Source organism: Eucalyptus grandis, chromosome 7 (assembly GCF_016545825.1).
Source record: "Eucalyptus grandis isolate ANBG69807.140 chromosome 7, ASM1654582v1, whole genome shotgun sequence".
NCBI lineage: Eukaryota > Viridiplantae > Streptophyta > Magnoliopsida > Myrtales > Myrtaceae > Eucalyptus > Eucalyptus grandis.
The window spans coordinates 23,580,344-23,606,802 of NC_052618.1; the positions used below are offsets into that span (position 1 = coordinate 23,580,344).

At 39.0% G+C, this 26,459-nt stretch overlaps 1 protein-coding gene across 1 annotated transcript; it reads left to right on the plus strand.

Moving 5' to 3' along the window:
• The first annotated feature begins 5,352 nt into the window (after window positions 1-5,352).
• LOC104453096 (zinc finger protein ZAT10) lies at window positions 5,353-6,377 on the plus strand. The gene is given in 2 exon segments (XM_010067604.3): window positions 5,353-5,470; window positions 5,473-6,377. Coding segments are annotated over 2 exon segments (729 nt in total). The 5' UTR covers window positions 5,353-5,427; the 3' UTR covers window positions 6,159-6,377.
• Window positions 6,378-26,459: the final 20,082 nt, after the last annotated feature.

Sequence of the window (26,459 nt, forward strand, 5' to 3'; positions counted from 1 at the left end):
ATGAGTAGATATTCGTGGTATGGATAAGGTTACGTTTAGTAAGTTTTTGTTCAAAAATTATTTCAAAAATAGAAATATAAAAAAATATTTCGAGTTCGCTCAGCCAAGGCGAGGTCGAGTCTCACCAAGGGCCGATAACGCTCCAACGAGGTCGCCAGTCCTTGACGGCCAATCATTGGTCATGGCCGAGGCCGGTGACTAGCCAAAAAAAAAAAAAAAAAAAAAAAAAAAAAGAGAAAAAATAAATAAATAAGTTTTGTGTTTATATTCTTTTGTTTCTTCAAAAAGTGTTTCTGAGAACAAGAGTATAAACAAATGCATTTTTGTTCTTTTTTGTTCTCGGAACAAAATAACAGAAATTGTGTCCCGAGAAACAAAAAAAGAACACAAACAAACAGGATCTAAGTGAACCGATTAGTATGAATTTGATGAAGGGTGATATAAACAGTAATTGGTTTTCGGATTTTTTTGTTTTTGAAATCGGAAACCTAAATTATCCAACTTAGCAACTGCAAGGTTTGGAAAGTTTCGCTCGGCCTCAGACCATCACAACGTGTCTTAAAGGACATGTGGGCTCATTCAAAGCGGACATTGACAATGTCATGTTGCCAAAAAAAGGCCCGGGGTGGGGTCGATTGAGGTAAGTGGGATCGACATTATTATCTAGATAAAGGTTGTCGCGTAGCGAATACGGTCATCGAATTTGAGGGCCGCATGAGATGGTAAGCATATCGCACGAACATAATGATCGCTGCGTCATATCTCATTTACTGAGCTACCGACACGTGAAAAATACTCTTCGATCCGGCCCTTTCCAAGAATAATAATGCACAAAATAATTCACATTCAAATACTCAACAACCATCTTCCAAATCTTCTCATAAATCAATTTTCAGATAATGACATAAATAATTCTTGAACTTTTGGATGTAATATAGTTCGTGACCATGAATTTTTATTTATTCAATATGGTTCTTAAACTTTTATACATATTCAACTTAATTTTTTGAACAATGTTTAATACCATCCTTCAATTAATTTAAGTTTAAGGACAATATTAAATATTTTGATATAGTTCAAGAATATACTAGACTCGTAAACGGGTGAGTCAAGTCGAGTTTGGGTCGAGTCATAAATGGTCCAACCCAAATCAATCCCTTTAACCCACCTCTAGTAGGATTGATTAGATCATGGGTTATCTTTAACGGGTTGGTAAATGGGTCTTAAATGAGTATATACTCATTTAAGACCCATATATTTTTAGTCATTTCATTTTTAAAACCCATCATGAGTGTCTTGAGAAATAAAGTCCGACTCATTAACAACCCATTTAAGTAAACACGGGTTCATAAATGAGTTGTGTACCCATTTTAATACTTCTAACATATATCAAAAGTTTAGAAAATATAATCTTGAAACAACATAAAAAAATGTTTAATACTATCCTTCCATTAACTTTAGTTTATGGATAACATTAAATATTTTGATATAGTTCAGTATTTAAGTTGACATATACCAAAAGTTCAAAAAATATGTGAACAAAATCGAAATTTTATTTAGTAAGTTGCACATTATGATATAATTTATTAATCATATTGAATAAATTAAAATTTTACAAATCATATTACATATCGAGCCAAAATTCGGGATTTCCCATCAATTCAGCATATGATAATTTTATTTACTCCGGCGTTAGCAGCACAGAAATTCGGATTCGCGAGGATAATGCCCAAATGGAAAAAGGAATAAAGAAAAGGAGAGGGGAAGTAGGACATACGTGTCGAAAAGCGCACGTGAACCGTCCACGTGGCGGCCCCTCCCTGATCCCCAACAGACGGGGGCGGCTTTCAATTGCTTGTCGGCCCGCCAACCACGTGAAACTGCAGCCGTCATCCGGAAAAAGCGTCCAACGGACAGCGCCACGTGTCGATCGTTCGGTGGAGGCGTGGTGGAGGGGGACGGAAGCGCGCCGCTTGCCGTCCGATCGGCAGTTACGCGTCGGTGCAGGATAAGCAAGAGCGCGGTGAGGAGTACCGTATTCCCACCCTCTCTAATTGCGTGAGTGGACTGAAAATCACTTTGGCCAGCTCGCTTTAGGTGTCTTTATTGAATCTCCATGACATGTTATTACGACATTATAATTTGTTTATGTATTTTGTCCTAACGCATAATTAAAAAAAAAAAAAAGCAGCGAGACTTGACAATGCACATACACTACATCAATTAGGAAATATAGGGTCTAAAGGATTCGAATCTCGAATGCGAGAAAAACATCTTGATCAGTAATCACGTGTTTCTCGAGCTAGTTGATTTTCATTGAGTCTCTTTATCTTCATATGAAAAGCATGGGTATGTATGAATTCATGAATCGGGCGAATAACGATAAAATAGGGTTCAATGAGAAACCGAACAATTAATTCAGACACGGAAAATTTTCGTGATGGAATCGTACTGTTACTCGTCTGAAAGAAATCCCACGGATCATGCTAATCACGCTGTGAATCAAGACCATATCAAACTCATATGGGAACAAAGTTTGGAGTGCACTTATTAAGATATTAAAGATTCGGATAATTCATAATTATGAAAGAAAGTCTCATCATAACTCGTTTGCTTCTCTTTTTTTTTTAATAAAAAAATGTGATTTGATGTATATCACTCTCATTTGTTTTGACAATTAATCATTTTATTGTCGAAATTGACTACGTAGGGACGATGGGGATTACCTTTACCGTCACAAAAAAGGAAAAGTTGCAGCCGGCGATTCCTTTTCTTGACTTTTTTCTCTTATTTACTGATTTATAAGCCTAATTAAAACAAGTTTTATCCTCTCTTTTTTTATTAATTAAAAATGCTAAGCAGCCAGTGCAAATAATTAATTTGCAAATACAACTCTCTCTCTCTCTCTCTCTCTCTCTCTAATACTACTACCAAACGAATAAAAAAAAAAAAAAATTAAAAAAAAAAAAAGATAAACGAGGATTAATCATGGGAAGATGAACTGATGAACACGTGGCCAATCATTAAGTGGCTTCTCACCTTCCAGAGTAGCTGATTTGCTGAGCTGTCTCTAGATTCACGACCCCACTGGCATATGCCCTAGGCCCAAAAGGGCCCCCACAAAGTTGACCCACGTCCTGAAATTAGAGAATTCTACTTCCTTTTTTCTTTTTTTTATTCGGGTAAAAATCAACGTGAGCCGTGACGTTAATTTCAAAATAAATAAATGATTAGATAACAGTGTTCAATTTAAAATGAAAATAATCACAAAAATCAAATAATAAATAATTATAACTTATTGTAAAAGAGATTATAACTACAAAAAGCTATTATTTCATAATAGCATAATAGCAAAAAACCTATCATGCTTGCAAAGCCCTTCGAAATATCATTTGATAAATTGTAAATGTGTCATGAAAATTAAATGAACTGCACCTTTAACATTACCTATGATTTTTTATTTTGTTCATAAAACTAATTTTATTGATCAAGAATAAACTTGTTAAAAGAAGCGCATCAGATCGTCAAGCCATATGCCTTTGGCGCGAGGGTCACTCGATTAATGATCTACCGATGCACCCGAGTCGCAATGTTGTGATGGCAATTGGGAAATTGCAATTTCACCGTTTGGTCATGCGTTGCTTCATTCAAGAGTCAAGACGTGCATGAGAATCTAAGTAGCACAATATTCATGCGTAGAGAGAGGGCAAAAAAGAGCATCCAGTCTTGTTTTTGACCATGGACACTCTAACGAGTTGACTTTATTCACCATTTTGATTACTCAAATTCACTAGCATGGCAATGGATAAATTACTCTCGCCAACTAGCCTTTTACCTTTGGATAATATCACAAATGACTTGGTGATGGAGTTTATATATATATGTATGTATGTATTATTTTCTTTCATCTATTAATTTAAACTTTCAAATCAGAGATTATAGCATGACATTAAAATCAGATTTTACCCTTAATTATTTCGGGTATGTGGCCTTCCTTTCTTTGAATTCCACATATCGTCTTTAATCTAATTAGCACATGAGAAAGGGTGTTAAGTTATCTCGTATTACTTGTCTAACAGATTTATATGCTTTTATAACACACGATCTCCTTGTACTTTTTAACTTCAACGGTTGGGTTGGACAATAGTAACTTTCGCAAATTTAGGACAAACTAGCCTTCTTAAAGGATCAAAGAGTCCGTATTTTGGAACTTCTTGCGATGTGACCTTTTTGAGTCAATATAAGCGACAAAAAATTGAGATATTTTGGTTGATAATTACAAGCTAATTGGTGGTTTAATTGAGATGATGTGAGATACACATGGTTTTGTTTTGTTTTGTTTTTTTTTTTTGGCAAAAGTTGTTGCAATTTTGACAAAATTCAGAAAGGTAAAATTGATGTGTCCGAGGAATTTGAAATCACAATTTTATTTCTTTTTTTTTTAGCTATAGGAGAGTCGATTGTTATTTGTGATTTATTTACCCTCCAATATATGACTAATTAGTGAAGAGAGATCTAATGGCTGAGGTAAGAAATGGATCTTGACCGTTCATCTATTATTTTCAATTCCTTTTTTTTTTTTGTGGGAGGAGGATTTTTTATGAGAAAGTCTACATTTGAACATCCAAACCTAGAGGTATTGTCTTGATATTATTATGATATATAAATTATTGTGATTGGTACTGTAGTACCACATGGACAAAGACATCTAGAGTGGAGATGATCCCAATGAGGGTTGCAAATCAATGACTTTTTATGGGAAGCACAGAGAGGACCCAAATCTGTTGTCTCTTGAAAATCTTCTTCTTCTGTTTTTCCCCTCCTCTTAGTAAGTAAAAGAAAATCACATTTTTTTCCTTATGTACTGTTACTTATATAGCTCAGTGCATTGAGAAAAAAAAAACTTTTAATTTGCCCTTTCATCGAACATAGACAATCACCGTCTTACATGTGATTTGGTATAATTGATTCTATTTATGGTATTTGATAGATCATCAAAATTGATTCGAAACGCGTGGTTAGTGTATTGAAACAGTAAAAATCAATTCACATTGAATGATATCTCTTGAGTGATGAATTTGTCTTCGATCTCGAGCTTACGACATCATGAGCACATACCCAATTTAGTGAAGACCTCAAGTAATTCAATTTGCGAAAAGGGAAAAAAAAATAAGAACAAAAAAATAAAATGGAAAAGGAAAGGAAGCAGGCGTGCCATTGTGTTTTGACTTGACAAAGTCACTTAAGCAAGCTGAATCCCCCTCTTCCCTCCCACCTCTCTCTCTCTCTCTCTCTAAAATTCAGTTGACCGACTTCATCTCCAACCCCATCTCATCTCTACCCTTATATAAGCACAAACCCATGCTCACAAAGCTCCCACACCTCTCTTTCTCTCTCTAAAAACCAGCAGTCTCTCAGCCACTGAACATGGCGCTTGAAGCTCTCAACTCGCCCACCGCCGCCGCCCCTTCGGCCACGACGACGCGGACGGCCACCCGTGGGCCAAGCGGAAGCGCTCCAAGCGCCCCCGCGTGGACCCTCAGGACCAGCCCTCCGAGGAGGAGTACCTGGCCCTCTGCCTCATCATGCTCGCCCGCGGCGGCAGCGGCGGCGAGGGCAGCCAGCCGCCGGTGGTGGCGCCGAAGCTCTCCTACAAGTGCTCCGTCTGCGACAAGGCCTTCCCTTCCTACCAGGCCCTCGGCGGCCACAAGGCCAGCCACCGCAAGTCCGCCGAAGCCGCCTCCGCCGCCCCAACCACCCCCGGCGATAACCCTACCTCCTCCTCCTCCGCCGCCGCCGCCGCCGCACCGGGCAGCGGCAGGCTCCACGAGTGCTCCATCTGCCACAAGGCCTTCCCCACCGGCCAGGCCTTGGGCGGCCACAAGCGGTGCCACTACGACGGCGGCAGCAGTAGCAGCGCCGCCCGTGCGGCCTCTTCCTCAGAAGCCGGCGGTCCGAGCCACACGACTGTCAGCCACCGCGAGCCGATCGACTTGAACTTGCCGGCCTTGCCGGAATTCTGGGCCGGCGCCGATGAGAGCAGCAACAGGGACCGTAAAATCCAACTCTCCGGCGAGCAAGAGGTGGAGAGCCCTCATCCGGCGAAAAGGCCAAGGCTGTTCATGGATCAAGAGGATGTGGGGACTTCCCAAAGATGATTTCAGACATTTACGTGAATTACAAAGCTTACCCTTCTTTTTCATTTTCATTTTCATCTTTCTTTTCGAAGGATTTATTCGTTCATTAGGCTTTTGTATTTAGCTAGGGTTGATCCGATTGTTCTGTACAGCAAAAGAAACTGATGATTGTCATTTGTGGAATTCTTGCAGCCTCTCTTGGCTGCCTATATTATCTAATTAGTTGTCACTGAAACATCATTCTTTCATTCTTTGAATGAACAAATTACAGAAATATGACGTCATAAACCCGTCGCCTCGCTGTATAGATCTTTCTCCGCAAGTTAGGGTTAGGTATGACGTCCAGCCAACTACGGAATTCCAATTCAACTTCTCGCAATTTGCACATAAATTATACCTAAGTCAAGGTCCACATTTTTTAACTATATTGGAAAGTAAACGGAGAACAGCGCAGCTACAGCAGGCAAACGAACGGGGCAATCACTCGAACCCATGTTCGATTTGCGTCCGATGCTGCTGCTGCTGCTGCCGCCGCCGCCGTCGTCGTCGACGCTAACCCTCGCGAACCTTTCGAACGTGCGGTTTCTTCTGACGAGCGGAAGAACCTTTAGGAAGCCATTCAAGTTACGTTACTTCGAGTGAAGCTAAGCGACTTTTCCACGTATTGCCAAGGGGGAGGAAGGGGGTTAACTTGGAGATCACAGCAACTTTTCTGGCTGCGGGATGGCGTGCCGTGCGGTCAAGTGAGAATGAATGGATGGGAACGGATCGATTGTTTTCTTTAGATTTATTCTCGTCACGGGATCGGCGGACGATTCTTGCCTTAACTGGCAGAGCAAGAGTGTGGGAATGTTCTTTCTTGGGAGTTTTCACAGGTCAGGCTTCCCAAGAAGATGCCTTGATTTGTTGGACACTTGGTGGAGTTTTGATCCTCGAAAAGTATAGTCAATCGGGTCCTTGAATGTTTGGCCAAAAAGAAAAGTGGGTCTTAATGTTCAGCCTAAAAAGAAGATTGGATTCGAAATTTGGAATGTTACTGGGTTAGATGCTCTTTTTAAACACGTATGATAAATTTTCTCAAATTTAATTTATTAGATAACACGTCAATTTTCCCTTGACATGAAAGCTATCCAGTTGTCGAATTTCTCGTCCCCGCTATCTTTATGATCCATATAAAGAAAATTTCATCACATATGATATTACTTTTTGGGTCGAAGATTGAGAACCCACTAATTCGTGTTGGAGTAATTTCGTATCTCGATTCCGAGATTTTTATTGGTTAGGTTTTCTGAGAACATAACATCTCAGTGCTGTTCACTAGATGTAACGCACTTCAGACAAAATCGAACAAGAAAGAACCCGCGAGCACGACATCAAACTAATCGGTACACATGCAGGTGTCGTCAATTTCCTTACTTTTCTTCTCATATGACACCGAATTTCATATGGTGATAAGCTCGAATTATCATACTGCGAAAATACACACCAAAATATCTCGATTCTACCATCTCGAACCGATCATTCAGACATTTCAATTCGTAGACGCGGATCGTTCGGCTCGATTCATGCGACAATTCGTCGTGACTTAGCTAAACCAATCGGAGGACACTTAAGAAAGTACAAAAAGCAGCAAGCGTTCTTTGCGTGTGGGGAGCAAATGTGAAAGCATCTGTTCACATTGATAAAAAAAAAAAAAACATATATATTATTTTTTTAATTACATTTTGCGAATGGTTTTGAAGTTGTCAATGGGATGGAGTTTAGACCGGGCCATAAGCAAAGGAGTTCAGTACAAGGAATAATTCGACGTGCCTTTCCCTGCCGAATCACATGGGAGAGACGCGGGAGATACGCCTTCCATGTACACTCAAGCTCATGAAACCCTAGAAATACATAAGCGACTAATTTGGATTTATTGGTTGATTAATTTGTGTACTGCTCTATTTGGATTTATTTGTTAACTAATTGGGCTAAGCAAGAGTTTAGTACACGGAATGATTTGAAATCCCAGATCGATTTTACATACCGAGTCAATAAATTTTCCCAAAGAAAATCACGCTGTGTGCCCTCTATACGAAGAACATATTGTGCAAAGTCAACTAATCCACTTTTGGATCTCTCACTAACCATCAATTCAATGGTGGATAAGGCCGCTTGTTGAATAATATTTTACAATGCCAGTGCTAGAATCACTCATTAACAAATATCATCGGTGGAGTCTTTTCTATTTTTGTGTTTCGCGCGCGATACGTAATAATTTATCCTCATCGGATGTAGTTTAATGTGATCTATGTAATTTATGATTCTCATAAATACGACCTAAGCAGCAATAGCCAAGTCCTTTGGGGGCATGGGCATCACGATTCAGACCGGCGGCATTGGATCCACCGTCGTGGGTCTGCTCTGGCCCTACCTGCTCCCGACCACGGGTTGTGCACCGGTCGATTCGAGCACGCAACTTTCCGATGCTAGGTCGATTTGCAAAATTTGTTTGTAAGCAAGTTAGCAAGTCAAGTCGTGTGTGCAGACTGCTTCATTGATTGTAACAACTACCGAAGGTGATTGTGAAGAGGTGACCAGGTCAACTGCCACCAATTATCGTACCGAACTGTCCAGAAAATGGCCGTTAGGATAGTCACTGTGTCACACGTTGTAATAAAATAGTCATGTCTTGATAATCGGTATTAGGTAAAGAATAATGGTTTGGCCACTAGTCGAGCCATTGGATGGTTATTTATGAAGTTAAAAGTTCACCATATAGATTAATTAATTTATGTGATGAAGAAGTGTCTGTGTTGACACGGGAATTTTCATACAAAATAAAATATCTCGTTCTCACGAAGTAATATTTTATTACTTAATTACAAAAATTCATTCGAAGAAAATATTGATATCATGAAAATTTTTGGATATATATGCGCAAGCACCGTCATTGTCATCTATGTATTCTTAAGTTTCATTGAATCACATTTTCAAAAGCCCTGTTGTAGTCGCCATCATCAGCATCGCTATATTGTGTTTTCAAACCCTATCGTTTAATTGGCTTTTATTGAATTCTGACCGAATAAAGACTTTATCGCCTCGGAGAATTTCAAGAATCAATTTTTTTTTCATTATTTAATTTGAAATCAATAGTCGAGGCACTCGGATTAATCTCAAATCAAGTATCAAATTTAGAGATTGTACTCATTTTGCTGATATTAATAAATTTGACACCAATTTTCTTGTAAGATTTTAAAACTTAAAACTTCTCTGGGAACTAATCTTCGGTCCCCCTCTTGGGACATCTCTATCTCTACATTTCAATCCCTTTTCTTTCACAAATTATGGCTTCGATAGTTTTTATTCAAATAATATTTTTTACAAAAAAATAAAAAATGGACGGACTAAGGCCACAATTTTGTTTTATAATTCAATTATATATTTTGATTATTTTGATTATTTTTGGCCAAGTAAACACCGTTCACTTTCCCTATCGTGGCCGGACCACCACGACGTGGACCAATCACACCGGACCACCACGACAAAGGCGACCAATCACACCGTTCTAACGACATAAATCGCTGTTAAAATCCGAATATATGAAGTCAAAAGTACCATTTGTCTCACTTTTGATATGTTCCACTAATACCCTTGTGTCGAAATATATGAAAACAAAAATTAAAACTAGTTATTCTCAGCATCAAGCCGAGCATAGTTGAATTATTCTTCTTCTTATATATATTTTTTTCATTTTTTGGGCCGACCATAGTCGAAAAGATTTGAAATTGTATTTTGATGGCATCAAGGTTAGGCAAGGCCAAAAAAGCCCAACAAAATTGGCAGCCCAAAGTCGTTCAAATACATTTGGAGGCCACCAAAAGGGATTGGCAATGAAGGCCTCCAGCATAATCCCGATTTGAGATTTAAGTCAACAAAATTAGTAAAGGCGTTGACCTAAACTTCAAGCCCAAAAAAATCGAGGCATTTGGTTGAGGGTAATTACTAATCTTTGGATTTATCAAGTAATAATATTGATGGGATAAATACACGTGTTGCTTATGTTGATACGACGACGGATTACACGCAATTTTGCTAGAGGCCGCTCCAAATCCCGCGATTCCCTAACGTCTTGTTCCCTTGTCCACATTCATTTCGACCTTATGCAAGTCCATTCAATCGACATGATGCCATGTACGTGTTTGCAACTCGACGAATCAGAATATATTGACAATCTTTGTGTTTGTAATCGATCGATTGGAAGATTCAATGGAGAAAAGTTTCTTGTCATTAGGAATCGAGAAAAGTATTGGCCCACCCATAAATTAATTTAATTGAGAAAAATCACTAAAAATATCCTGATATTCTTATACCCTTCAAAACCCTATATTTTACACTCTTAACGTTTTGAAACCCCTCACCAACCTTAAAATGTAAAATGATAATTATCATTGTCATCGTTATTTTCAATTATATTAACTATGCGATTTGCTTTGTATTTAGTCCACAAAGGATAAATTAAACTCTGCGAAGTACCTCCGGTAAAATGGATTGAAACTAGATAAGCGATTCAAAACGAGCATTACCCAATTAATTAAAAATTTGGGGGAGGTGCTTGCCCTAATTGAAAATGAAACAGGAAAAGTGGCTTTTAGGAGATCAAATGTTTCCAAAAGGTTTTCAAAAGTCAATTGCTTTTTCCCAGCATTTCGTCCCGCAACTTTTTTGCTCGCACGCCTTTTCTCTTTTTCGCGATGCATGCACGTTCAACCCTAGAATCATGAGATCCATGCACATCAAAGTGAGGAATAATACTATATACAAAGAGTCATGTACTAAATGGGTTTATTAAACGATGTGGCGGATTTTGAGGAAATTGTACAATCATTCTAAGCATAGTGTACAGATATCAATTCAACACTGAACTTTCTAATTTTACTAATTTAATCTTAAACATTTCATGTAATTCCGACATAGTCATTTCAACCAATTTTTGCTGGAGATTACTAATGTAGCGATGTGCCATGTGGAATGGCCGGTGATGATTCAACAACAACATCAACAATTTCCTAGAAAATTGGTCAAAAAGACTTCATTGGAATACTTGTAAAAGTTTAAAACAAAATTGGTGAGATTGATAAAATTTAGAATTGAATTAACATCCATACAATAAATTTATGATTAATTAGTTGCTTAAAGTAGTCCACTAACTTAAATAACCACTTACAATATCCCACGTAATCTAATAAATTCATGTATTGTGGGGATCTTAGTAAACTTTTTATTTTATTTTGCAAGATCTTAAAGATCAATTGCTTTAACGTTGTTCCTCCTTCCTCGTTACGAAAACTTTTTCTCCTCTCTCTCATGCACTTTATCCGGAGTGGATTAGCTACAATGCATGCACGGAGCGCAATTGATTAGAAAAAGTTCATTAATTTCTGAATGTAAGTGGGAATGGCAAAAAGAAGAAGAAGGAGGTATTATATAGAAAAAATAGATGGAAACTATTTAGTTTATGTATGAAAACTTCTATGTAAGTGTTAATTTGAAGGCATGAGCTCTCAGGTGAATATTGCACGTTGGATAGGCCTAATTATACTCGTAGTTTACTAGGCACTTGGGTCAATTTAGGCTTGAACTATTTAGACAAACATGTCTGGTAAAAGTAAACTATTCAATCCAATCCAATGTTTGAGCCTATTTACAACAAATTACTTTTGGACCTAAGCAAGTCCTTAAAAGACTCACGGAGGAAACAGACGGGAGAACCGCCCTAGGGTGAGAGACCCTGTGTTGTCCTCATATTCCCTATCTGTCGGGAAGATAAAGATAAATAGGGAATTAGGGGGTCTCACGGTGGTGAAGGTAGACACCACGCCGGAACTTCAATTATGGCTACTACCGGGTAGGCAGGTATAGTAGCCTCCCGCGTCTGGAGTGAGTGAGGGTGGGTTAAATGCCTACAGCTGGGTGGACACGCCTTACGGCACCGTCCTCAACCAATGTTTGAGCATATTTACAACAAATTACTTCGTTTAGAAAAGATTTTTTGATTTTCATATGTTTATATTAAAAGAGTTTGAAGGCTAAGCTGCATTCTAAGGGTATCATCGCCTTAAGAGATTCCATACGCTTCTTAACCGATCGGTACTATTGTCTGTGCTACTTTTATTGCGCGTGCAAGCAAGATGAAAAAGAACTAATTCTTTTTTGTTCTAGTATATATTTATCCTCTTGTTGATATGTTTCTAGTGCTACATTATCTGGATTTCAATAATGTGCTTGCTGCTTACTGAGCTGAAAAATGGACAAGTATGTAACGAAGATTGAAGAACATGCTGGTTTGCAAAGTAATATCAAAATACTTCATCCACAAGTGTGTCATGTCGATAGCTAGAAGAACAGTTTAATATCAGTTGTATAGCTCGCAAACATGCTTAAAATTTTCCCAAAATCAATTTCATAAACGGGTTTCGATTGCACAAGATGAGGCCAACCTCATAAATAAATGTCACGGAAAAAATGAATGTCCCGCTATATACTTCCACATATATATGTACAATATGAAGAGAAAAAAGAATATATATATATATCAGTATTTACTTATTTGTCCAAGCAGTGTAATCTTTCCTTTTTACAAACACAACCTTCAGGACCATTGATTTAGATAATGACTTAGTTCTTATAAATGTGATTATCTATATTAATTTGATGATGGGGGTTACTTGTACATAAAAAAATTATATAGCTGGTTGGGTACTAAAGATTAATCCTATAAGTAGAATTCATCATTCTTTGAGTTATGCTTGATATTGAAAGTTTCCATTGAACTTTATATTGGTTTATTTGAGTCCAACTTAAGAAAAAAAATTGAATCGTTATAGTTGATTAAAGTATTAAGGGATTTCCAACGTAGAAGCTTAAGGTAATCATTTCAAATTTCACGGACTAGATGCAATCCGTTGAGTGTCATTGAAGCTACCTAAACAAGCCAAAACATGAACTTAATCGGTTCATAAAAATGTTTGAATGTTCCATAGACCTTCAGATAATCAGGTCTCTACGCTCATACTCCTAAATTATAAGAAAATAACTTATGCATAAATGACTGATGTTGTGAAGTACACATTTCGTTTACACTCGACACTCCAAATGTGTTGAAGCTAGTTGGCAGAGGTTTTGGAAAAACTAGATTTCTCTCTGGCTACTAGTAAAAGATTAAATCGTTCCCGTACAACACGCGAAAGACTAATGGAAAATTTAGGGTTCTTGCAAATCATGATTTCGCATCAAACCCATTTTCTCGAATCAAGCTACAAACTCTAAGGCGTTCTTATCAATTCAGCTCGGTCATACATTTCAAATCAGCGAAGAACACATGCAATCGATCCCAAAAAAGGCTCCCCCCCAATTTTCTAATGTCGCGCAAAAGTAATGGACTAGTATCGTGCCATTACTCATGCATTTTTTAAGACATACGTACCTGACACGAGTTAGACGCCAACTCGAGCACGGCGGCAACATTTGGAGTTTCTTTTATGGATTAAGCTAGGTTATCTTGCCTTATTCGAGGAGCCGATCGGATAAATTCGCTTCAAAAAGTGGATAGGATAACATAATCTAGGATTCCTCACTTTTTTCACCGGTTTGGTGACGATCCCTTTATTAATAATTTGTGCTACCACTTCAATTTATTGGAACTTGGGTTTGACCCCACTCTCGAAAAGGCGATCGACGCAAAATTATTCATGCCCCTTTTTTCTCGTTAGGCGCCAATTAGTTGTAATGTGGACCACCTTCATTAGTTTAGCAACTACAGATTTGTCGCAATCAGAGTAAATTGAGGTCGTTGATAGTCCGCATAGGCTAAATTATGTGCATCTAAAAGTCGTCAAAAGATAGGTCCACGACATTAATCCCGGCCTCCCGACACTAAACAAAAGAGTTTAATGAAAGATCATAATATAATTTTTTTTTTCTGTCGGATGCATTATTCAAGTAGGGGCTTAATTGTCGCTTTTCGAAAACTACAAGGGTAATAGATTCTGCTTTTCTATGCCATATGGAGCGTGGTGGACAATGATTTATACGATAAAGAGGATACATCAAAGTGGGCTTCATTTATTTAAGCCAATGAAAGCTTTCGTCTCTCTAAAGTGATTCATATTCATGTAACTTGGAAGAACTCTTATTATATAAATTCAGTCAATTACAATGATGACATGATAGATAAAATCAATCACAATAAACTAGGTGAAATATGGACATTATTATACCTAACCAAGATCAAAGGATTAAATGAACAGGGTGGGTTATTAGGTCAGCTCTCTCGAGGTATTGACGCTTGGTCCGGGGTGCACCGCACACTTTATGGGCCGTGGGCTACCTGGCGTAAGCCTGGCAGGCTAGGCGGATCCTCGATTAAAAAAAAAAGATTAAATGAATGAAACGCAATCAAGGCGTCTAGGAGGGGGAAAATGAGGACTGAGGCCGTTGAGGTGACCAATTAAAGGAGAATCGTTTATTCTTAGGGGTGAGCAGCGGTCTAGGGTCGACCCTGGACCGACCCTGGACCGGCCCAACCCTGCTGGTCCTAGTCTGGTTCCCAAAGGGACTGGGTCAGTCCTTGGTCCTAAAATTCCAGGACCAACACTATACGGGTTGGTCCTCAGTCCTAAGAGTTTTGGGTCGGTCCAACTCTGGACCAACCGTGTATATTATATTATATTATATTATATTATATTATTTATAATTCTTTTATATATTCAAACCTAAGTAAAATGTCTGTTATATTATATTATATTGAGATGTTCTATTAATAACACTAATAGTAATTTCAATTTAAAACTTTTGTTGAGTATTAATTTTATGTAATTTGTTTTGTTTTTAGGTGTTTAGAAGTTCAAGTGAATTAACAAGATGTGAAGTTATATATTCATGGTTTATATTAAGTATTTTGACTTTTTATGGTTTAATTGTACTAATGAATTTCAGTTGCACTTTGTTTTTCAATTTGTGTCAAATGATAGAAGTTTTTGAAGAGTAGAGTAGTACTGCAGTGGATATAATGATTTGCTAGTCAAGTGGTGTGAAGCTCATTTTTTGGTTAAGTGAACTCTACGTGATCGAATGTAGGAAATTGCTTTTGCATATGGTGTTATAAATATTAAAGATAGATGATTACAAGAACTTTCCATCTTATCCCATATCTCGATGAACGGTTAGTAGGTACGAAATTTTTATTATTGTGTCATCTTAGATTTACTAAATATGTATTGGTATTTATAGTTTAATTGCACAATGCCGTATTGTCGATGGATGTGTAATTTAAATTTGTAGGTTTGCTTTTTTAGGAAGTATAAAAAATAAGACGAAAAAAGCAACTCGAGATCTCCCCTTCCTTAGGTGTGCTCGCGAGTTCAGGCCTATGTTCTGGTGTTTCGGTTGCTGAGGGAGTTCCTGTGGTTGTATTGAGCTCAAATTTGGAGGGTGAGGTCGCCTTGCACCCCTTTCCATCCCCACCGAACCGTTTTGCAGCAGTGGCCTTCAAGTCCGGACCTAGCCACTTCAGCAGGGGTTTTCTCTCGGGTGTACCTGTTCGGTTCGTGCATTCTCGTGCTCCCGGCCCGTGGTCCGTTGACCGGTGGTTGCGGCCGTTACTCGGTGGAAAGTGGCGCCTTCCACCCCTCTTTGAAACCCCATTTCGTTGACCCCTGGTATGTCCTTCCCTCTCGGTTCGCATGGCTTCGTTGGTTAGGGTTTTCGCCCGCCGATCCGCCGAGAAGTTGATGTCCTGGTTGGATTGTGAGGGGGATAACCCCATGTTGCGGATGGGGATGGATTCCCGTGGGAAATCCCCTTTGATTGGGGATGAAGGCCCCTCTTCGACCTTGCCTTCGGATTCTCGGAATCTCATTCTTGCTCCTTCTTATGGAAAAGTCCGCCGACCATCCCAAGCGTCTGCAGATGTGCGGCCTATGAACAGGGGAAGGTCAAGCTCAAAGAGGCCTACTGGTCGAAGTAATTCAAGGAATCCTCAGCAGAAGTCTTGGGTGGCTGTGGCTCGGACGGTTGCAAAGGGCTATGACTTGATTTATACACCACCTACTTTAGTAAACAATAAGCCTGTCATTGAAATCACAGATCAGGACTTAGAAGCTGTTGATCCGAAGATGCATCAGTGCCTTATGGGTCATTTTATTGGCCGTAGGTTACCATTTAGAGTTGTGGAAGAAGCTATTAAGAAGCTATGGGGGCCGAACTTGTTCGGTTATGTCGAACAGCAAGGGATTTGTATATGTTCCACATTCCCATGCAGACTTTCGCAGAATGTCCTCGAAGGTGGCCGTGTCACGGTTGCTAATGTTCCTCTCATCCTTCAGCAGTGGACTCCAGGTCTTGAGCTAAGGAAGGAAAACCATCCCACCGTCCTTGTATGGATTCAACTGTCCAATTTACCTTTCTCCTGTTGGTCGGCTCAATTCATAGGAAAGGTTGCAAGTGCGGTTGGTAAACACATTTTATGTTGATCGAACCGAACAACTTAAGAGCCTCTCTTTCGCTCGAGTTTGTGTTGAAATTGCAGCAAACCAGACCTTTGATGAGGTGATAGAGACAACTTACAACGGTGAAAAATGTGAGATAGGAGTTGAGTTTGAATGGAAACCTTTGGCTTGCGCTATTTGTGGTGTCTTCGGGCATAATTGTGCAGGGAAAATTTTTCCAAAAGCCAAGGATTCTGCTGCTGCGGCAGCTCATCCGTTGTTGAGGCGCAGCCTCGTTCTCATGTAGAGGGAAGTTCACAAAGCAGATCAATGAGGACCCGAGGTCTTTAGCGGTTGCTGCACATGACTTCTCTGTGGAGGGCAGTATAGTGCCTGTAAAGGAAACAACCCTGGTTGCAGAGCTTGTGCAACAGGAGGCAGTGGACCCTCGAATCTCAGCTTTGGGGGTGACTCCTGGTGTCTTGGAATCTCATAAAGCTGATAGCCTACAGGCTGATCCTGATTCTGTGTTACCTCCTGTCTCTGACCCTGGAGAGGCCGGCTGGAATCAGGTAAAACCGAAGAAGAAGAAGCAACAGTTCTCAGTAGATGCGGCCTCATTTGAGTTGTCCCCGCCGGGTGATGGGGGGCAACTCCTAAATCCGAAGGAACCTAGGCCTTCAGAGTCTGTGCAGCAAAAGAAATACCCCAATCGACCCTCAAAAGCTGTGGGCAAGGATGGCACCGGCCGTTCCTCACGAGCTGCAGGTGATGTTGATCATTCAACTACTGCTCCTTCTCCCACTCAGGAAGATGAGATTTGCGATTTCTCCCTTGGAGAAGATGCAGCTGCGGTCAAGTCTGTTAAAGCTCCCTCGGCTCTTGCGGAGGGATCCATCCAGGAGCAGCTATTACAGATTCGCCCTGATCCCCCTGACTTGTTACAACCGGAGACTTCAAAGGTGACTAAGTCAAGTCGCAAAGCCCACAAGCGGAAGTAGGTTCTCTCATCCCTTTTTTGATATTTTTGGATTCTGGAATGTGAGAGGAATCATGGACCCTGTGCGAAGGGCCGAGGTTAGGAAGCTTGTTGCTGTAAATAAGTTGAGCCTTATTGGCCTTTTTGAGACGAAAGTCCCGGAGCAGCTTTTTGATTCTATTTCATCCTCTATTCTAAGAGGATGGCGTTGGACTGCTAATTATGACTATGCTCCTAGAGGCAGAATCTGGATTGGATGGAACCCAACTTCCGTTGATTTTGATGTGATATCCCTTAATGACCAAGCCATCCATGGTCGTTTAAATATGAGTTCGTCTAACTTTTCTTGATGCGTTTATGCTATTTATGGTGAGAACACCTTTGTGCGTCGGAGGCCTCTTTGGGATGATCTTATCTTTTGTGATGAGCTCTTTCAAGATACCGCTTGGTTAGTTTCAGGTGACTTTAATGCAATCAAAGATCCTTCGACCGCTTTGGTGGCTCTAATGCTTGATCCTGTTTTGATGACTTCAAGCTTTGTCCGGATCAAACGGAACTTGAAGATCTCAGTACTCGGGCCTCGATTCACATGGTCAACCTCGGTGGGAGAAGCCGAAAGATGCGAAGATCGACGAGTTCTTGTGAACTCTAAGTGGAGGATGGACTTTTCTTATTCGGAGGCGTCCTTTCTCAACCCTGAATTTCAGATCACACCCCTATGGTTGTTAAGGTTGTTGATCCGCAGCCAAAGAGAAAGCCTTTTAAGTTTTTTGATTTCTTGGTTGATCATCCGAATTTCCGGTCTACAATCTCTCATGCATGGAATAGTCGGGTTTGGGGTGTTCCGATGTTTAGACTTGTTTCTAAGCTAAAGGTGGTGAAAGCCCGCTTAAAAGATCTTAATATGGAAGCCTTCTCGGATATCTCACGAAGAGAACCCTTCAAGCGAGGGAAAACTTGCGTTCTACTCAGATGCTCCTTCGTCGGATCCCGAAAATATCCCGCTTGCCGAACTTGAAAGAGGTCGGCGGAGTGCATTTATTGACCTTCGTCGTCAAGAAGAATCATTTTACAAACAAAAATCCAAAATTAGATGGTTGAAGGAAGGTGAGCGTAATACAACATTCTTTCACAACTATGTCAAAGCTAGATGCCTCAACAACCGAATTCTCTCGGTTAAGGACTCGCAGTGTGGTTGTTTCGGATCCTGTTTTGGTGCCTAAAGTTTTCCTGTCCTTCTTTACGGATCTCCTTGCCCCTCGGGTCAATTTGGCTAAACCAGATCTTCAAGAGCTGACTTCTCTTATTCCGAGGCCACTGACGGAGGGCCAGGTATGTTCTCTAGCCTCACCGGTGTCTGATTTGGAAATTAAGAATACTTTGTTCTCGCTAGCCAAAGGAAAGGCCCCTGGTCCAGATGGTTTTACAAAAGAGAATTCTTCAAGAATAACTAGAATATTGTGGGATCCTTAGTTACTGAGGCGGTGCAAGATTTCTTCTCCTCAGGTTTTCTTCTAAAGGAAGTCAATGCGACTATCCTAGCCCTTATCCCTAAGGTGTCGAATGCTTGTGAAGTGAATGACTTTAGACCAATTGCATGCTGCAATACTTGTCTACAAGCTTATCACTAAAATATTGGCCAATCGAATAGCACTCGTACTTCAGGATCTTATCGGTCCTACCTGAATGCATTCGTTAAAGGAAGAAGAATTAGGGATAATATCTTATTGGCCCAAGAGTTGTTTGCAGAGTTTTCACCTTGACCCATATCTTCCAAGATGTGCGGTAAATGTGGATTTCCGTAAGGCATATGATACCATTGATTGGGATTTCCTAGAGCTCACACTTACAGCTTTTCGGTTTCCTCAGTGGATCATCACTCGGATTATGGCTTGTGTTCGTACACCCAGGTTCTCTATCTCTATTAATGGGGAGCTTCATGGCTTCTTCCCGGGAGGCAGAGGTCTTAGGCAGGGTCACCCAATGTCACCGTATCTGTTTACTTTAATCATGGAGATCTTCTCGGGCATTTTGAACCGAAGGTCCTCGGCCAAGGAGTTCAAATACTGGAGATGTAAATCTTCCAAACTCACGCATCTGTTTTTTTGTAGACGATGTCTTTCTTTTTTGCCAAGCGGATTGGAAGTCGGCTACGATCCTGAAAAGAAGCCTCGACATTTTCTCTTCTTGGAGTGGACTTCTTCCTAACAAAGAAAAGAGCGACATTTTCCTTTCGGGAGGTGATCCTTCTCTACGTAGCAGAATCCTCCTGGCCTTCGGATTCCAGGAAGGAAAACTCCCGGTTTGGTACCTTGGAGTGCCGATCATTTCTAAAAGGTTGAGCAAGGGAGATTGTGTTCAGCTAATTGACCGCATCACCTCGCAGGTTCGCTCCCGGTCTCACGATTTCTCTCCTTTGCGGGAAGGCTCCACTTATAAGGTCGGTGCTTCATGCAATTCAATCGTTTTGGACTAGTGTTTTCACTTTGCCGGCTTCGGTAATCCTGGGGATTGAGAATATTCTACGTAGATTCCTGTGGAAAGGTATTTCTTTGGCCATGGGAGGTGTGAAAGTTGCTTGGGCGGATATTTGTTTGCCTAGGGAGGAAGGGGGGCTGGGTATTTGATCTATTAAGTATTGCAACAAGGCCTCAATGCTGAAATATATTTGGATTTTGTTCACTGATAAGGAATCATTGTGGTGCCGCTGGATTCACTCCAACTTCTTAAAAAGCATAACTTCGGGTTGTTGCCCAAGAGCCTTCAATGTGTGCTTGGAGCTGGAAAAAAATTCTTCAATTAAGGGGCCCGTTCAGCAGTCCTTTGGGTGGGAGGTCGGTAATGGCCACTCTATTTCCTTGTGGTTTGATAATTGGTTGCCCAGTGGCCCTCTCCATCTACAGTTCCCGAGCACTTTGTCTCGATTCCGACATTCCTACTAAGGCGACCGTGGCGTTTCTCTATTCGCACACCGGGCAGTCTTGCAAACGGCGTCCGGAGGATCTTGGGTTTTCTTTTCCATCTCTCGGCTAGTAATGATCGCTTTGTGTGGCATCAACATGCTTTGGGTTCTTTCTCAGTGGCCTCAGCTTGGAATTTTATTAGAATTTCTAAAGCAAGAGTTCCGTGGACCTCCTTTGTGTGGGACAAGGACTTAGCCCCTCGGTTTCAGTTTCTTTTATGGCTCACCACTAAGAGACGTTTGCCTACCCAGTTTTTTTTTTGCTCTCTCATGGAAGAATTGACTATTCGGTGTGCACCTTTTGCAATTCTCAGCCGGACTCAATTGACCACTTGTACTTTGGCTGCAATTTTCCAGCAACTTTAGTTTACTTCGGGCTACCAGATGCAATTTACCGTGGAGAAATGGCACCTGGGAAGAAAACCTTGATTGGGCCCGGAGGTTCCTTACCGGTAAGGACTTCTTTCATAGTCTCTCTCGGTATTCCTTTGGTGCTCTGTGCTATCTTATTTGGAAGAAAAGAAATGCCATGATTTTCCGAGGGGATTCGTTGGATATTCCCACTTTCAAGAACTGTTTGATTAGGATGGTTAAGGAAAAGACCCTTACTTATAGAGATGTGCCTGACACTCCAAGGAATCGGCGCCTTCAGAGAGGTTGGGGATTCGACCCAGCCATCTTTGTGTAAGACTGTAGTTCTTTTGTTCTTCCGTTTTGCTTCCTTTTGATCCCTGTATCGGTCGCTTCTGGCCTTTGTGTTCCTGCCTTGCACAATTGCTTCACGGCCGTCCTTGGAGGTTTATGGTTGAAGCCGGTGGATGGGTAGTTCTACGTGTCCTGCCTTGCGCTCTTCCCCTTCACTTCCCTGGCGTCTTTGGTGGTTACGTGGCCAATTTTTTGGCTGGGCAGAGTTTGTTATAGTTAGTGCTTTTGCCTTTTATGGCTTTTACGCGGCTCCCTTCCACTCTTGTGCTCTTGCATCTAGAGTGTAAGCTTTTGGTGCCGTTTTTTGTTCATTTGTCCTAAGCTATCAATATATTCTTACCTTTACCAAAAAAAAAAAATAAGACGAAAAAAATTATCGATCAGTCTCGTTTGATCTTGGAACCGGACCGAATCCATTGGGTCGGTCCGGTTCGGTCCTTGGTCCCAGACTCAATAGGGTCGGTCCTTCGTCCTAAAAATTGAGGACTGACACCGTACGGGTTGGTCAGGGTTAGGGGTGGCTCGGACCAACCCGGGCCATGCTCACCCCTATTTATTATTGTCTTATTATTTATTAATTAATTTTAGAAATGTAATGATTGGATATATTGAAAGGACCATGTTAAGGAGTGCTCTCGATAGTTGTTAAGTATTATTAATTTTGAATTATTTAACTTTTCAAGCATTGCACGTAACATGATGACAATCAATACATTAAAAATTGCAAAGATTTTCGGGTTTATTTATTTTGAGAAAAATGAATGATTTAAAAATATATATTTTAAAATAATTATATGTATCACATGAGATAATTAGTCAACAAAAATTATTTTCATTATCAACAACAATTATACTAAAGATTTTCATGAATGATAAGATTTTTTTCGCTCATTTATTTTTATAGGTGACCATTTTTATGAAAATATTTTTAAAATTATTTATTTTCTGTGAAATAAATGAATCCTTAAATAGCTATGTAACAAGCACTCTCAAGCACTCTTTAATTGAATCCACCTTAAAATCAGTTGATCCGATCCATAGATTAAAATGACTTTTTAAATTATTTATTTTCCGTTTTGCCCAAAAAAAATTATTTATTTTCCGTGAAATAAATGAATCCTTAAATAGCTATGTAACAAGTGCTCTCAAGCACTCCTTAATTGAATCCACCTTAAAATCAGTCGATCCGATCCACAGATTATGATGACTTTTAAACCACTTTTCCTATTTCTTTGTAGAAATTATTAATTCCGCTCCTGGGCTCTTCATCTCTCATCCAGTCAATCAATGCATTGGACCGTTCGTTCTAGGAGGCAGTTATGATACCAAACTTCTATAAACAAATTTATTATTTAACTACTATGCCGACCAATCCCGTACCTTCATTTATATTTTATTCATTCGAGAGATCGAAAGAGATGTAATAATGTCAAAGGCGACATGGTGGGGATTATCCTAACAAGCAAAAGTAGTATATGATTTAGGATCGTACTTGCAACTAGATGGTTGAGCTTGCGCTAAGTACACTATCGCCTTATTTTAATTAAACAAAGTCTAATAATAATAATAATAATAATGAAAGAGTGACTTTAAGACCCTTTTAAACATCGATATATGCAAAGAAGACAGTGGCATAATTTGCATTAGCGTAGCAACGGTTTTAAATTTATTGAGACACTAGATTGAGACTCATTTAAACTAAATAGATTTCTTAAAAATATGCAGTTGCGATCTTCTATGTTTGTGGATTATCCGTAATCTTTTCTGATTAACTCATTTAGCGTCCTCAAGACACCCACGATTAGTAAAACCCCTTTGACGCAATAGCAATAATTGGTACCATGTCACTATATTCTTATCATCGATTATTCAAATCGATTGGAGAAATTGTCCAATTTGTATTAAATCTATTATTCGGGTGTCACTTTGATTTTAAACTTTTAAATTTTGATGATGTAGTTTTAAACTTGTGCACGGGAATCTAATGTAGCCATTTTCGGCCGATCTTCGTTGGAAATCACTGACGTGACAGTCAACAGATTTATGACCGATTTAGTAATTAATCTCAATTATAATGTATATAGTTTTTTTTTTTTTGTTAATAATGAGTGAAAACGTATCTATTCTTATCAATTTCAAGTATAAGTCATGTCACGACGAGTTGAGATCGCTCTCTCAATAAATTCAAGGTACGTCCGAGTGGTGCAAGTAGTTGTCCATCTATGTTTCCGATTACAACAGTCCAACTCCATCATGTGCCAACACGAGGGAGAAAGGAGGAAAAGAAAGGACTACTCCTTCAGTCGCTCCGATCAAAGAATCTCAACTCATGGCACATGGCCACCGTCAAAATAATTAAGCCGAAAAGACTATCTCCCTTTTACACGAAACAAAGAATAATTGCGACCGCCGCTCTAATCTCTCCATGTGATGTTTAGTACTGAAACTGAGTGAGCAGCAAAGAGATTCCATGGATGCTCTCAATTCCATGAATGCTCTCACTCAGTCCTAAATCTTTTGTTTAGATGTCAATTCAGTGTCAAATTTCTTGATCTTACTAATTTAATCTTAAACATTTGAATGAAATTTCAATATGGCATTTCTAGGCAATTTTAGTTGGAAATCATTGACATAAGGTTGTGCCACGTAAGGAGTTGTGCTATGTAGGATGGACAGAGATGAGACACAAATTTTACAAATTTAGGATTAAATTGACATCCATATAATATATTTAGGATTGATGAATCGATTTTTTCCAGTGGAGAATAAGGTTGTATCCAGCACAAGCACAATTATATTTTCTCTTTCTTTGTCTTAGATAAAAGTATTGGAAAGTTGCCATGACCACTCCCCCTTCGTTTCTCCGTAATTACACCGTCGCCGAACCCTATTGGACGAGAAAAAGTACAAGCATTTATAGCTCATGTCTCGTTGATAGTGGCATCTTGTGTGGCGTCCATTTTCGCCTAGGGACATTAGGCCACCAATTAATTGACGTATTTTCTTCCTCGGAACTTGGGGGGATCTACTTTGTACCAATTGGGAAGAGATTTCACTTTAATGTTGGGAAAAGAATCATTTAACAAAGTTGGGAGTGCATGCCAAATAAGAAGCAGGTGCATGTGTTAATTGTGTGGATCAAGGTTGTCATAAGATTGACCAAAATGGTCTGTTTACAACAACAATAATAATAATATACTTTCAATTTTGTTCTACCAAATCACGCGATTCAAGCAATTCTTAGGACTTATCAAATTTTAATTTTAGAATATTAAATTTTGGCGGGAAATGTCAAAGGAAACTTTTTTGTTTAAGATAAGAGAACACACACGCTGGCTATAAACGCTGATTTATGGGATTGATTTACAAAATAAAGCGGTAAACTCTAGCAACATGCGTATCAAAGGAGAAGGAAGAGTCCCATTTAAGTATCCAATGAGTATTTGACCCTTATATAATAAATCGATTTTATAAATAAGTCTGAAGTGTAGAAAATTTGTGGCACCATTGTTAACTATTAAAAAAAAAAATTAGTTGTTAGATGAATATGTAGTTTCATATTTGAATATTTTAACATTCTCTTTCATGTATAAGCTGAATTTTGGTGTAAGCCTAATAGTAAAATATATAGTGAGGGAGTTGAATAAGGAATTTGGAAAGACTAAAAATCTAAAATTTTGTAGAATAGTTACCAACTATTAAAAAAATTTATATTGGTAGATAAAAGCGTGATTTAATATTTACATTTTTGAACATCTATATCTCTAGCTTTAGTCATTTATTAGTGGTGAAAACCCTAGTTCTTTCCATGAGCCGTTGACTACTAAATTCCATGGTCAAAAGCTTCTCTGCTTGGTGACCTTTCATTGAAGCTGTTCATATGTCATCTGAGGGAGCTGGAGCTTTGACCAAGATCGAAGATGGAGGAATCGAGTGTTTCACAAGAAACCATGTCCTAATATCATTATTATTTATTTATACTAAAAGATATTGTAAAAGCATATGCATGCACAGTCAGCACCATGTGAGAGGGTTATGAGATAACATGCAAGTCATGGAGGGCAAAGAGAATTTGAGATTTGATTCTCTTTTTGCGCGACAACAAAAATCGGAATATTAAACATTATCGAAAACCCAGTTTAATTTATTTGCCTTTTCAACTTCTTATGAAAGAATAATTTCATTTAAATCCGTACTCAATTTCGTACATAACAAGGCAGCCTAAAAAATAAATAAAAAAATCTAAAACTCGAGATATCTAATTATGATATCATGCACAAATTTTGAGAAAATTACCTAATCAATCATAAATCAGTTATATAAATGTATATTCAATGCTAAGTTTTGTAATTTTTCCAATTTAATTGTAATTCAATGTATTCATATCAATAAATTTTGCCAAAAATCGCTGATGTGGTGATTTCCAAATGAAAATTTATCAGAATGACTATATTGGAATTTCACAAAAAGATTGAGGACCTAATTGGAAACTTTAAGATTGAGTTGACATCCCTACAATAGGGTTAAGATAGATTGGACAATTTTCCTAGAATTTTTTTTTAAATTATTGCTAATTATTCTAAAAATTTCAAGAACCTAGAAAAATATGACGTTTGATACTTAAATATTGCAAGAGAACTTTGAAAAGCAAAATCTAGCAAGTACCAATATATTCATATTGTGGAACAGTAAGTATGGTTATAGCTATTACATGGATTTTTTGGTGGACACTATCTCAATAATGCGAGGAATTTATTGCCGGAAGTTTTCGATAATGCCAAAGGAACGTACAATACTTAAAAAGGAGGTGCATGGTGTGCATGAAAATGATGGTATAAGCGTGAGGTGTGTGTCCACATGCGCCTTGTTTCCATCTAATAATAATTTCATGGTGGTCAAAAGTTGGCCACATCGTCGGCAAGAATGATCCAAACCCACACAAAAGTGGACGTGGACATCTCCATTTGTAGATTTACATTCTTCTTTCACCATCGATCCTTCAAATCATTGACTGAAAAAAGGGAAAAGATGTTAGATTAATCATCATGCTCCCCATGTCAATGATATGAAAATAGATTATGAATACACTTGATTCAACCGGATATGCCTATCAAAAAATTGTCTAAGAAGTCTCAAATCTATTGTATTTTTACTAATTCAAATATAAACCTATCAGTTATATCAATTGAGTTCTAAATATTTTCACGTTT